Here is a 13,610-nt window from a genome sequence, read left to right on the forward strand (position 1 = left end):
TTATTTGTTCTGTTTTGTTTCAGCTGGTCAGACTGTACAACACTATCAGGATCGTGACCCCTCTTGAATATTTTACCACTTTAGTGCCTGTATGAAATGAAAGGGATACACAGAATTATCACTGCAGCACTCTCTTTGCATTATTTACAACATTAGAGGCTGCAGCACTTCAGCATAATATTGCGAACATAAAAAGGCAGAATTTCACCTCAAGCCAGGTTTTTATTTTAGTCTGCTGTTAAAGATGATTGAAAAAGGTCTATGAACTTCTCTTACACCTTCCATTCCAACTGCTGCTTTCTAAATGCTGCCCCTCTGATGTGCAGAGAATCTGAACAGAAGACACCTCACAGTGTTCAGCAGTAATGGGATCAGCTAATCTCTGTACCTCTAGGAAAGAATGGCCCTGTTTCACCATTCTGCCCACTTATTCCTTCCCCACCCCTTTTCTTGCCTTATTGAAGTCCTCTGAAGTTGCCCTCATTTCCTTCCATGTCTTGTTCAAGAGCTGAATGCAGATACAGAAGAACTCCTCAAATGATCTGTCATGTGTGAAGAACATAGGATGGAAATCATTGCACGTCTCACTGGCTAAAAACAGAAAAACAAGGAATAGTGGAATAAAACATTTAAAGGCATGAGTAAGAAGTATAAAAACAACAGCAACAACCCCCATCCCAGACATGCATATAGTACAACCAGTCGCAAACCATAATTGACAGGAATCGTAGTTCTAGTAGCAAAGGTTGACAAAACATTATCCTGAAAATTCAGCCTTAGTCTACAGTCTTAAAGTTAATGAAACGCTCTCTGCATGAGACTATCAGCAAGAGGAAGCAATGACCTGCTTGCCTGAATATTATTGCACTGATTGCCTTACCTTGTTAAATTTTTGTTATTCTCAAGACAGAGAAAGACACAGGCAGAAACACAAGTCTCCACAACAAAACAACCTTTCAACTGCTAACAGTGTGTACCATATTGTCAGCTGAGAACCAAACAATAAACACGAGTTACAAAATAGAATCGCCAATGTTGGAAAAGACCCCCAACATCATCCAGTCCGATCATCCACCTACCATCAGTAGTTCCTCACAAAACCTTAGTACAACATCTAAACGTTTCTTGAACACCTCCAGAGATAGTGACTCAACTACCTCCCTGGGCACCCTGTTCCAGTGCCTGACCATTCTTTCAGAGAAGACATGTTTCCTAATATCCAGTCTGAACCTCTTCTGGTGCAACTTGAGGCCATTACCTCTCATCCTATCACTAGTTAAGAGGGAGAAGTCAACGGCCACCTCCTTTCAGGTAGTCATAGAGAGAGATAAGGTCACCCCTGAGCCTCCTCTTCTCCAGGCTGAACAATCAAAGTTCTCTCAGCTGCTCTTCATAAGACTTCATCAGCTTTGTTGCCCTTCTCTGGACATGCTCCAGAGTTTCAATGTCTTTGTGTACTGAGGGGCCCAAAACTGTACTTGAGGTACATCCTCACCAGAGCTGAGTAGAGGGAGATGATCACCTCCGTGCTCCTGCTAACACTATTTCTGATACAAGCCAGGATGCTATTGGCTTTCTTGGCCACCTGGGCACAACTGCTGACTCATGTTTAGCTTTGTCGACCAACACCCCCAGGTCCACTTCTTCCACACAGTCTTCAAACCACTCTGCTCCAAGCCTGTAGCATTGCCTGGGGTTGTTGTGGTCAAATAATATTAGATAAAGGTACCAAAATATGAAGCTTTGCTGACACAGCTGATGAGCTACTATATGGACATACCAGAGAGCTAAACAGAGAAATTTAGATGGACATATAGATGAAAATATAACCAATTACACTTGTTCTTTGAAAATAACTAGAAACAAAATCAGTGAATCTTTATCTGAGATGGGGCAAAGAAAAAAAAAACAACACACACACACAAAACATTCTTTACAAAAATCAAATACAGACTTTAAGGAAGGCAAAATTAAAGAACATTATAATGATGATTTGAGAAAGGAATAGTTTAGCTTGATAAGACTGCTGTGAATGTCAAAAACTAAGGGTAAAGCTGAACTCTGGGCCTCTCTGAGAACCTAGGAACAAAAGCGGCTTTTAGCCAAGGACAGAAGAGGATTTTTAAGCCCTGCCATGGTTTGGAGGGCCACCAGAGTAACAGCTGCACATTTATCCTCTTTAAAAAGAAGAGTCAAGTTGACTCAGTTCTTCATCATGTATCTTGTTCAAAAATCTCTAAGTTTCATCTTTCAGTTCTGCATCTAGTATTCTTCTGGTCTTTTTCAGTAGTCACTCATATGTCCATACAGCAGCATCTTCCCTTCCTTCAGGATCAAACAGCCGTAGCTTAGGTATGTTTCATCCTCTTCAAGAATGGTAGTAGCATTCAGCACTGGGATAGAATACCCTTTTCATTGAAGCTGCATCACTGCAAGATATTTCCTTTCTCTCAGTGAAACCAGAGAAATTAGAATGAAGAGAATGTGAATGGTACAGGCAGGCTGACTCCTTGAACAAGCTTCAAGGTCTTGGTACCTCCTTCTAGACACAAAAGTACCCTTTCAGCATGTTCAGTTACCTCTGCCTTGTTAGTAGCTGCTACGAATACCAAAGGAACACCATATGTGCTTACAATCACCTGAAGCCTCCAAGAAATATAGTTTCTGACCTTTCACAAGATGCGGTATTCCAATTACAAAGCACATCTCTGAAGCTTAATTGTCTATTTGAGGCTTAATTTAACACCAGATTTACTAAGATCCAATCAATTCCTCAGCTATGTAGTGAAGATGAGAGTTAATTTTGGAGCATAGGTTTCATTCTAATCAAATAAACTCCATTCACTTAAAAGGATGCACTAACAAGGGGGAATTAGTCAAAGCAGAGACCTATATTTATAAGGCAGGGCACAACCGCTTTAAAAGAACAAAATGCCTCAGGCATGATTTTCAGAGCAACTTCAGCTTCCATTCATTCAGCAGGAGCTGCAAGGGCTCAGCACTTCCATAATGAGACCTTAGTCCTGTAATAATGTTAGAGACACAACAGAACAGATTCTCAGAGGGCACCTGTCCTTAAGTCATGAAATACTATAATGATGAGAAGAAAGAAAATAACAAGCAGAAGAATGCAGCCTGTATTGTCATTGTATAAATCACAGCATGAAACAAGGCAATAACCCCAGGGCACACTGGCCTTTCTGGTCCTCCTCCAAGCCAGAGCTTATCTCTGCCTGTACTCACAGAAATCAATAAATCAAAATTAATGGAAAGGCTGGGATTCTCAGGATCTTGATTATCAGTTCTAACTCATGCTTCTCATCAGACTCAAACCCAAACTGTATCTACTATGCTGACTACTCTGCATGCAGAATCAGAGGTGCTGTCCTGCCATCTTTTCTGAAACTAAACGTACTGTGGTTTATGTCTTTTCAGTCCAAAAATGAAAGAGTAAAAATCACTGTTATGGATATAAATGGAGAATATTAGGCCTGTCAGAAAGCAGAAGGAATCTTAAGGCACAGAACAAATTTTAAGGAAAAATTAAGAGACAAACGATGCATACCTTCTTCAAAATTTCCATCAACGTTCAGATAGTAGAGAAAAATATCCGTAACTGACTTCAAAGGCAGCTTTTTGTATATCTCAAAAATTCTAGCCCAAGTAATTTAATATGATGGGAACATCATAAATGAAGCACATCAGCAATTTTTATATTAGAGCATATCTATAGGCTGCAGATCAGGTCTATGTTCTGCTCATTTTCTAAACTACTAATGAAAGAAACCTCGACCCAAAATTTACTCCACTGTTCAAGCAAGATGAGGATGAAGAAAAAGGCTAAACTGAGTTATCAGTGGTTTTCAGATCACAGTAAATACTGAGTCACAACTTCCGCTGCCTCCAGTCCTAAGTCAGTATCACCGCTGTCAGGGTACTGCCTTTCTCCACACAGAGGGCAAACTCAGAGGCTGCTCAGTTCTCAAAACTTCTCAGATTCGTTCTTTTCACTAACTTGGGGTTTGACTAATTGTAAACAGAAACAGAGATCCAGCATTAGAATAATTTGGAGACCTTTCGCAAAAGAGCTGCATGAAAAATTGCTGGCCTTAAGCCCAGTATGCTGTAACCTTCATTTTCACAAGCAGGAACTAGCCACATTTGTAAGCAACACAAAAACATACATATGGCTGCAACACAGGGACACAAATCATCATGACTATTTAATAACATCATCAAGTTTTAATTATGCCTCCATGAGATCACCTTTTTAATGCAAGGCAAGTCACAGAAGAAAGCTCCAGCCTACATAAATCAGGTGAAGATCTTGTTGATTTTCCTTTCTTGGCACAGTTCTTGAAGCTGTAGATCAATGTGTCACCTATCAGGATTTAAGTAGTCCTTCAAGCTTCTAGCTGATCTATAGCTGTGACTTTGAGGAAGAAGCTTAGTTCATTTCTCAGCATAAATTGCACGGGAAAAAAAGAAAAAAAGGAGCTAATTTATATCTGGGAGTTTATGTGGTAACTTCAATGCATATTTTTAGTGTTTCCCTGAAACAATTCCTAAATTACGAGAAAGACATTCAAGCATCCCTGACTGTTCAAACAGTAAATGGATATGATATGTTGTGTCACTCTTCTGTTGATTAGTAGAGAAAATTAAAAAAAAGAAAACAAACTGAGCAGGAAGATTTTTACCTTCATTTTTCACTCCGTATCTGAATGCTCTTTCCCATGAGAAACAACACCATCAGGGCTGAATTTCTGCTAGCTCTGTCAAGAGCAGTTATTTGCATATTTGCATAAGCCTGTCTTGGAAGGGCACAAGTACACTATGATGTTTCACTAATGTTCAACTTGAAATACAACAGAGATTCAAATGTCAGCGTTGCTGTAGTGAACAGAATACAGACAGTAGAGATTTCTGCCTGCTAGACAGACTCCGGGAAAGGATGAGAGTGCCAGAGAGTTATCACACTGAGATGTCACCTCTTGCAGCCCAAACCAGTATGAACCCAAGGCAACAGGTGCTGCAACTATAGCTGGAACTCATGCTCCTTCTGCTTAAACACTCAAACAGATGGGAGGGTATGGTGCTGTTTACATCTTTTCCTTCACTTTAAAAAATAAACTATAGGTACACACTCATAAGCAGTTTCCACTTGGAAAACATCTGAGTACATTTTTTTCTCATTAAATTTATTTTGCACAATACTTGGAAGTACCACAGAGATGATCCTTCTTTCCCCACAGAACTGCAACAACAGACAGGCACACAGTGCTACCCAATATTTTCAAAAGGCATCCGTGGTGCCAGGGGGAACAAGTTCAGGGTGATTTAAATAGTCACTTTCAAGGAAGAAAGAATCTTACACATTTCTGTCCTCTTTTAAAGAGATAATACATAAGGCAACTCAAGAAGATATGGGGAACACTCAGAAGATGATCAGCCTTCATATTATTCAAGAATCTAAAAGTAGACACCAAGAGTTTCTCCTTATGTGGCAAATTCTTGGCTTCACTGTTTGCACTACAGAATAAACAAGTGAAAAGAGCTCATATTCTGGTACTTTAAATAAAATACCATCTCACAGGTGAAAAGATTATTTTGTCTGTAGAAGACAATACAGTAGAAATAAATGAGCAGCTCAAATTAAATAAAAATCCTAAAATCTTACTACAGGTGAAGTCTTACACTAGAGCCTGGGTTCCACTACTATATGCAAATAGAAGGATCCTAGAAATCCTTGCGAAACCTTGACCATTAAACAACTGCATGACGCAACGAATGATCGAACCCTTGAACACAAGAGCCAAGCTTACATTCTACATTCAGCTCATATTGCTGCTAAGAATGAAGAGACAGAAAAAGTCACACAGGCATATTTTAGCCAACAATTACAGTACATGCTTACATTAAGTGTTCTAGAAAGAAACCCTTGATTAATAACTATGAAATACAGGAAGAAAAGGAGCTTAATGCTTTATAAAACTCCACAGTCTACTTCCTCCTTACGATGGCCAGCACTCGTTCTCATGGGGGACTTCAACTTCCCTGATATATGCTGGAAATACAATACTGCGCAGAGGAAGCAGTCCTTGAGATTTCTAGAATGTGTGGATGATTGCTTCCTGACTCAGCTGGTGCAAGAGCCTACCAGGGGAGATGCCTTGCTTGACCTACTTTTCACTAACAGGGAAGGACTAGTAGGGGATGTGAAGGTTGGAGATTGTCTTGGCCAGAGTGATCATGAAATGGTGGAGTTTGCTATTCTGGGTGCCGTCAAGAGGGTGACTAGCAAAACTATTACCTTGGACTTCCAGAGGGCAGACTTTGACCTGTTCAGGACACTTGTTGCAAGGGTCCCTTGGGACTTGCTCCTGAAGGGTAAAGGGGTCCAGGAAGCCTGGATGCTCTTCAAGATGGAAATCTTAAAGGCACAGGAGCAGGCAGTCCCGGAGTCCTGTAAGTCAAGCCGGAGGGGGAAAAGACCAGTGTGGATGAACCGGGATCTTTTGTTGAGACTCCGAGAGAAAAGGAGAGTCTATGTCCTCTGGAAGATGGGTCAGGCTACTTGGGGTGACTACAGAGAACTGGCCAAGATCTGCAGGCAGAAAATTAGAAATGCTAAAGCCCAGCTTGAAATTAGGCTGGCTACTGCTGTAAAGGAGAACAGGAAACCCTTTTACAAATATATTAACAGCAGGAGAAAAACTAAGGAAAATTTCCCTCCTTTACTCAACGAGGCAGGCAATATAACCACAGATGATAAGGAAAAGGCTGAGGTTCTCAATGCCTTCTTCACATCTGTCTTTAATAGACAGGACAGTTATCCAAATGGTACTTGCCCTGACCTGGAAGTCCGGGACGGGGTGCATAATGCACCCCCTGTGATTCAAGCAGAGACGGTCAGAGATCTTCTCCTCCATCTGAACTGCCACAAGTCCATGGGGCCAGATGGGATCCACCCAAGGGTGCTGAGGGAGCTAGCAGAGGTGATTGCCGAGCCACTTTCTGCCATCTATCAGCATTCCTGGTTATCTGGAGAGGTCCCACAAGATTGGAGGCTTGCCGATGTGACTCCCATCTTCAAGAAAGGCCGTAAGGAAGACCCGGGGAACTACAGGCCTGTCAGCCTGACCTCGGTATCAGGGAAAGTTATGGAACAGATGTTATTGAGGGAGATCACACGACACGTGCATGGCAATAAAGGGATCAGACCCAGCCAGCACGGGTTCACCAGGGGCAGGTCGTGCTTGTCCAACCTCATCTCCTTCTATGACTGGGTGACCAGACAGGTAGATGAGGGAAAGGCTGTTGATGTAGTCTACCTGGACTTCAGCAAGGCCTTTGACACGGTCTCCCACAGTATTCTCCTAAGGAAACTGGCGGCCCGTGGTGTGGACAGGTTCACTCTTCTCTGGGTGGAGAACTGGCTGGAGGGCCGTGCCCAGAGGGTAGTGGTTAATGGAGTTAAGTCCAGCTGGCGTCCTGTAACGAGTGGTGTCCCCCAAGGGTCAGTTTTGGGGCCCATCTTGTTTAATATCTTTATTGATGACCTAGACGAGGGAATTGAGTGTACCCTCAGTAAGTTTGCAGATGACACAAAGCTGGGAGGATGTGTCAAACTGCCTGAGGGTAGGGAGGCCCTTCAGAGGGATTTGGATAGGCTGAACAGCTGGGCTGAGCAAAATGGGATGAGGTTCAATAAGACCAAGTGCCGGGTCCTGCACTTTGGCCACAATAACCCCATGCAATGCTATAGGCTTGGGGCAGAATGGCTTGAAGAATGTAGAGAGGAAAAGGACCTGGGGGTGTTGGTTGATGCTCGGCTCAACATGAGCCGGCAGTGTGCCCAGGTGGCTAAGAAGGCCAACAGCATCCTGGCCTGTATTAGAAATAGTGTAGCCAGCAGGAGCAGGGAGGTGATCATCCCCCTGTACTCAGCTCTGGTACGGCCGCACCTCGAGTACTGTGTTCAGTTTTGGGCCCCTCACTACAAGAAGGACATTGAGGCCCTGGAGCGTGTTCAGAGAAGGGCAACAAAACTGGTGAGGGGTCTGGAGCACAAGTCTTATGAGGAGCGGCTGAGGGAGCTGGGATTGTTTAGTCTGGAGAAGAGGAGGCTCAGAGGAGACCTTATTGCACTCTACCACTTCCTGAAGGGGGGTTGTGGTGAGGAGGGGGTAGGCCTCTTCTCCCTGATAAGTAATGACAGGACGAGAGGGAATGGCCACAAGTTGCGCCAGGGAAGATTTAGATTAGACCTCAGGAAGCATTTCTTTTCTGAAAGAGTGGTCAGGCACTGGAATGGCCTGCCTAGGGAGGTGGTTGAGGCACCATCCCTAGCGCTGTTCAAGAAGCGTTTAGATGAGGTGCTAAAGGACTTAATTTAGTAGTTGGGTAGAGATAGTGATAGGAGGATGGTTGGACTAGATGATCTTATAGGTCCTTTCCAACCTTATGAACTTATGAACTTATGAACTCTACTATACATACAATTAGTTTCCCGCCAATAAACAATTCAGTGGCTTTTTCAACTCTTCTGTAAATTCAAGGCTTGGAGCCATCACATTGAGAATGTACATCAAAGGCAGTTCACTAAACACAAATGAAAATCCTCAACATGGATTGTGAGCTATGTACAATTGGTTTACAAAATGCAAGTGGTACAGATTTTGCTTCGTTGATGATAAAAGTGATTATGCTGCTGTGCATTCTCACATATCTGAAGACCAGGCAGATGACTTAAATCAATCAAATTATTTAATTAGTCATATCTGTTTAGAATATAAAAACATATATTTATATTAGCCATATAAATATGGCTCCCTAACACTAATCTTGCCACATGTAAAGGCACAGACAGACTATGTGGTATGGAGTAAGCTCTGCTCTGGTGGTGGTATTAACAGATCCTTCATACTACAAAACTCATCAAGAAAAACATGCTAAAATGCCTTTGAGATGAGGGAAGCAGAGATGCAGAGTCTTGGGAAAGCAGTTTGGAAAGCTTGAATGAGAGAAGGGCTTGGAAACACCTCCCTGACCAAAAAATATGTGGAATCTGTGTGATCAACTCCTCAAACAGATCTATGTTTTCTATTACCAAGCTGCTGTTTAATTCTGAGTGACTCATTTATCCCTGCTGCTTTTTGTCCGTGATTTCACAAAATGGAGTTGCTAATATTTGATAGGGAAGGAAAGGGATTGCTGAGAGAGCCACTGCAGTTTCTGAAATGCAGCAAGATATATAAATGAACAGTGCAATATGGACTTTGGAAATATCTCCACTTGGCATGGCTTCCTCTGGGATTATTATTTGCAGTAACAGAAGACAATCAAAGAGTAACTAATTCTCTCTAGCTATCCCAGGAGAAAGAGCACTGCCATTTCTGCCTCTCCCTGAAGATAAGGTAAAAATAACTACTGCCATGACCGTTTTATAAATACACAGTCAAAAATTCCCTCAGTAGCACATACAGCATGTAAGAAAAAGTGCATTCAGTACTGCAGAAAAACTGCAATTGCCAAATTTTTTACACCACTGATCCCTATAATCTGCTGGCAATAATTTGAAAGATCTCTGGCCATTCTTCTGAAACTTGATAGGGAAGCAGTGTGGTTTAAGGCAAGTCAGACCACTAACAATGGCAGTACAATAATCACAGAATCACAGTATTGCAAAATATCCCAAGTTGGAAGGAACCCACAATTGATCATCAAGTCCAGTTCCTGGCTCCACAAAGGACCACCCAAAATTCAAACCCTATGTCTGAGAGCGCTGTCAAAACGGTTCTTGAAGTCGAGCAGCTTGGGCCTGTGCCCACTGCCCTGGGGAGCCCATTCCAGGGCCTGACCAGCCCCTGGTGCAGACCCAGTTCCTAACCCCCAGCTGCCCCTCCCCTGACACAGCTCCATGCTGTTCCCTCGGGCCCTGTCCCTGTCACAGAGAGCAGAGCTAAGCCCTGTCCCTCCACTCCCTGTGAGGGAGGGGGATGTTCTCTAATAATATTATGCCCTGCTTAGACTGCGGTGCCCAAACCAGCACCCAGTGCTGGAGGTGAGGCTGCACAGTGCACAGCACAGTGGGACAACCCCTTCCCTCGCTGGGCTGGCAGTGTGGGCCTGATGCACCACCCCTGGGTACGGTTGGCTCTTTGGGCTGTAAGGAGATGCTGCTAATACAGATTCAACTTGCTGTCAGACAGAACCCCCACGTCCTTTTCCAAGGAGTGACTCTCCTGTCTCTTTTCCCCAAATCTGTACATATATCCCGGGCGGCCCCGCACCAGACAGCTTCCCTTTTGAATTCTTTCAAGTGGCACTTCCTGATTCATACAGCTATCAAGCATGAGTTGTACTATGGCAGTGTTGATCCCTGCCTATGGGAATCTTTTCAATATATTAGTAAGTCTGAACATCACATTAGAGATGGGATAAATTGCCAATGCGTGATCTATATCTTACTGACAGGCAAATGCATGCTGCAGCTTGCTTGGTTGCATATTTTAGTTTGAATTTTATCTCTGCTTTGGAGTTCACATAAGAGAATGCTTCATGAATAGACTCATGAAAAAATTAACTCTCAAAAAATCCCTTACTGGAAGAATCAATTATTTATAAAATTATTTATAAAACAACACACCTAAAGTGTGGTATATTCACTTATGTATATATTTTTCTGAATGTGTGAATGAGACATTGAAAAAGATGTAGCTTTCTTTAGCAAGGAACAGCTGCTTGTCAGATTCTGCCCCTTTAACTATTGAAAGAGAGAGAGAGAGGAAGAAGAGAGAGAGGAAGAAGAGAGAGAGGAAGAAGAGAGAGAGGAAGAAGAGAGAGAGGAAGAAGAGAGAGAGGAAGAAGAGAGAGAGGAAGAAGAGAGAGAGGAAGAAGAGAGAGAGGAAGAAGAGAGAGGAAGAAGAGAGAGAGGAAGAAGAGAGAGAGGAAGAAGAGAGAGAGGAAGAAGAGAGAGAGGAAGAAGAGAGAGAGAGGAAGAAGAGAGAGAGAGGAAGAAGAGAGAGAGGAAGAAGAGAGAGAGGAAGAAGAGAGAGAGGAAGAGAGGAAGAAAAGAAAGTCCACATTCAGTGATTATAGTTAGCATATATAGCATCATGCAAAAAGTCAGCCATAGCTTTCTTAGGGAACAGAGCAATTTAGGATTGACTATGAATTGAACAAAAGACACTGATCTTTTCTACTTTGAACTGAAAGTGTAAGATGAAAGTACGTAAGCTTTGAGACACAGTGAAACAATACAAAGAGATAAGCTGCATTTGTTAAACTCCAGATTTACATACTGTTTAAGAATTTTGTTTTGCTGGCTTTGAAAAAGGGGGGAGAAGACAATTACTGGACCAATGAACTGTGCAGGATGTGCCACAATCTCCTCCAGAAGTGAGTGCGTGTATGAAAATGTCATCCCAGAATCTCTGACAAGGTTATCTGGAACCAATCAATTTTTCAAATGGAAACTAAGAATTCAGTTTTCTTCCCATTTCAATTTCCCTTCAAAAAGGATACTACAGAGCTGGTTACCATGATACCCCCAGTCCTGGAGAGGATAAGAACCAATGCAAATACACTCAAAAGGCCTAAAATTCACTTGATGTTCACAATACTACAGTAGCATACACACCATTATTTGTGAAAGTGACGAGTTGACGATGTAATGTAGGGGAGAAATGTCCCTTCCTGACAAGTTAAGCAGCTTTTTCAGAGTAGTAAAATTATCTAGAAATATATGGGTACAAGAGACCAGAGTTACCCAGTGATTTCAAAGAATCACAGAATTGTAGGGGTTGGAAGGGACCTCCAGAGATCACTGAGTCCAACCCCCTGCCAGAGCAGCTCCCTAGCCCAGGTTGCACAGGTAGGCGTCCAGGTGGGTCCTGAATGTCTCCAGAGAAGGAGACTCCACCACCTCTCTGTGCAGCTGTGCCACTGCTCCGTCACTGCACTGTGAAGAGGATCCCACGCACATCTGTGCTGAACTTCCTATGCCTCAGTTTGTGGCCATTTCCCCTCGTCCTATCACCACACGCTGCTGAGAAGAGTCCAGCCTTGTCCCTTTGCCTCCTGCTCCTTAGATATTTATAGATGTGATCAGATCCCTTCTGAGTCTTCTTCTTCAAGGTTGAACAGACCCAGGTCTCTCAGGCTTTCCTCATAAGAGAGGTGTTCCACATCCTCTATCATCTTTGTAGCCCTCCACTGGACTCCTTCGAGGAGATATCTTTCTTTTTTTTTTTTTTTTTTTTTTTTTGTACCAGGAAGCCCAGAACTGGACACCTTACCTAATCATATATTTGGCAGAAAGAGAAAGGATACAAAATTCCTAATGCACAAGTAAAAACACCAACTCCTCATAAAGACCCGAGGCAACAACCAAACCAACAAGACTTCTCATTAGGGGAGCAATGGAGAGAAACAGGAAGAAGAGTAAATATAAAAGGCTTCTTACAGTCTTTTCTAGGCTAAGAATAAATTCCACTAGCCAATGAAAAGTGAGAATTACACAAAGCCTCAAGCCTGAGGAGACAGGCATGACTTAGATATCTACAGTACATGCAGCCCCAACGTCTTCAATGATTAAACCAGTTTTTCTTTGAAGATGATTGCTGCTGTATCAGAAAAACACCTTCCCTCCCCAGGGTATCATTAAATAAAGGATCAATTGTTTACAAATTCCCCTCTCTTCTTTCCCTAATAAAAACAGTAGAATTCCCACTTCTACAGCACAAGTAAGCCTGTACTTATAGCTACCAACAGATACGGCTGCTTACATCTGGCATCTGTGCTACATCCACAGGGAGGAGGTTCAAGAATGAAATCCAGGCAGACTTATCCTGTTACAGCCAGAGCTGATGGCAAACATCTGAATGAAACCAATGCAGCATCAGTGTTCACATACCAGGCTGATTTCATAAAACGATTCTTTTTGAAACTATCTGTAATACAGATACTTCTCCAGCTTACAATGGGCCTGAAGACCAAACATTGTGGTTCAGAAATGTAAACAGAAAGCCAAAGTACAAGGAAAGTTAACTAAAATGAATTTTATACACAACAGGAAACTGAAAAAAGATTGCAGAGAATCAGCGTTGTGCTGATAAGGGTTCTCCATCTCTTTCCAAAGAAGTCTATTTTTATTTGCGATAAAACAGGTGCTAGATATGAATAGCTCTGAACTGCCTCTACAATGTGTCACAGTACTCTCTTGGCCAACCAGGAAAGCACTCGAATTCCCTCTTCTCTCCTCCATTACTCCCAGCATAAAAAAGCAGCAATCAATAACAGTAAGAAAACACGCTTTTGAAATCTGATGGATAAACAAGAGCATTGTTATCAGAGGTGAGGGAGCACTTCATTTGCATTAAGCTTGTACTTCTCTGAGAAAACTGTGAGAGTTGAAATGGTATGAAAAACAAGGGCTTATATCTGTCACACCAAAAAAAGAATGTCTTTTGTGAAAAAAGACACGCTCCAGTGTATTTACAGCATCTCCACAGCAACAATATTAGAGAATGTTAACAAATCAACATGATAAATTTGCTCAGGGACTAAGAAATATTTACAGTCACCTCTGATAAGAACAGAAAGGT

The 13,610-nt window shown here is 42.4% G+C and overlaps 1 protein-coding gene across 4 annotated transcripts in view; it reads right to left on the reverse strand.

Moving 5' to 3' along the window:
• Positions 1-232: 232 nt before the first annotated feature.
• LOC136058699 (engulfment and cell motility protein 1) overlaps positions 233-13,610 on the reverse strand; it is a 188,360-nt gene continuing 174,982 nt past the window's right edge. For 3 of the 4 annotated variants that reach the window (XM_065752356.1, XM_065752355.1, XM_065752354.1), the window contains exon 17: positions 233-591. In XM_065752356.1, the coding sequence (XP_065608428.1) occupies positions 428-591 (164 nt within the window). In that variant the 3' untranslated portion in view covers positions 233-427. The remainder of the gene's footprint in view (positions 592-13,610) is intronic. The other variant, XM_065752357.1, reaches the window with a different exon arrangement.

The sequence above is a fragment of the Cyrtonyx montezumae genome, unplaced genomic scaffold (assembly GCF_038088225.1).
Source record: "Cyrtonyx montezumae isolate F1298 unplaced genomic scaffold, pur_monq_1.0 scaffold_8, whole genome shotgun sequence".
NCBI lineage: Eukaryota > Metazoa > Chordata > Aves > Galliformes > Odontophoridae > Cyrtonyx > Cyrtonyx montezumae.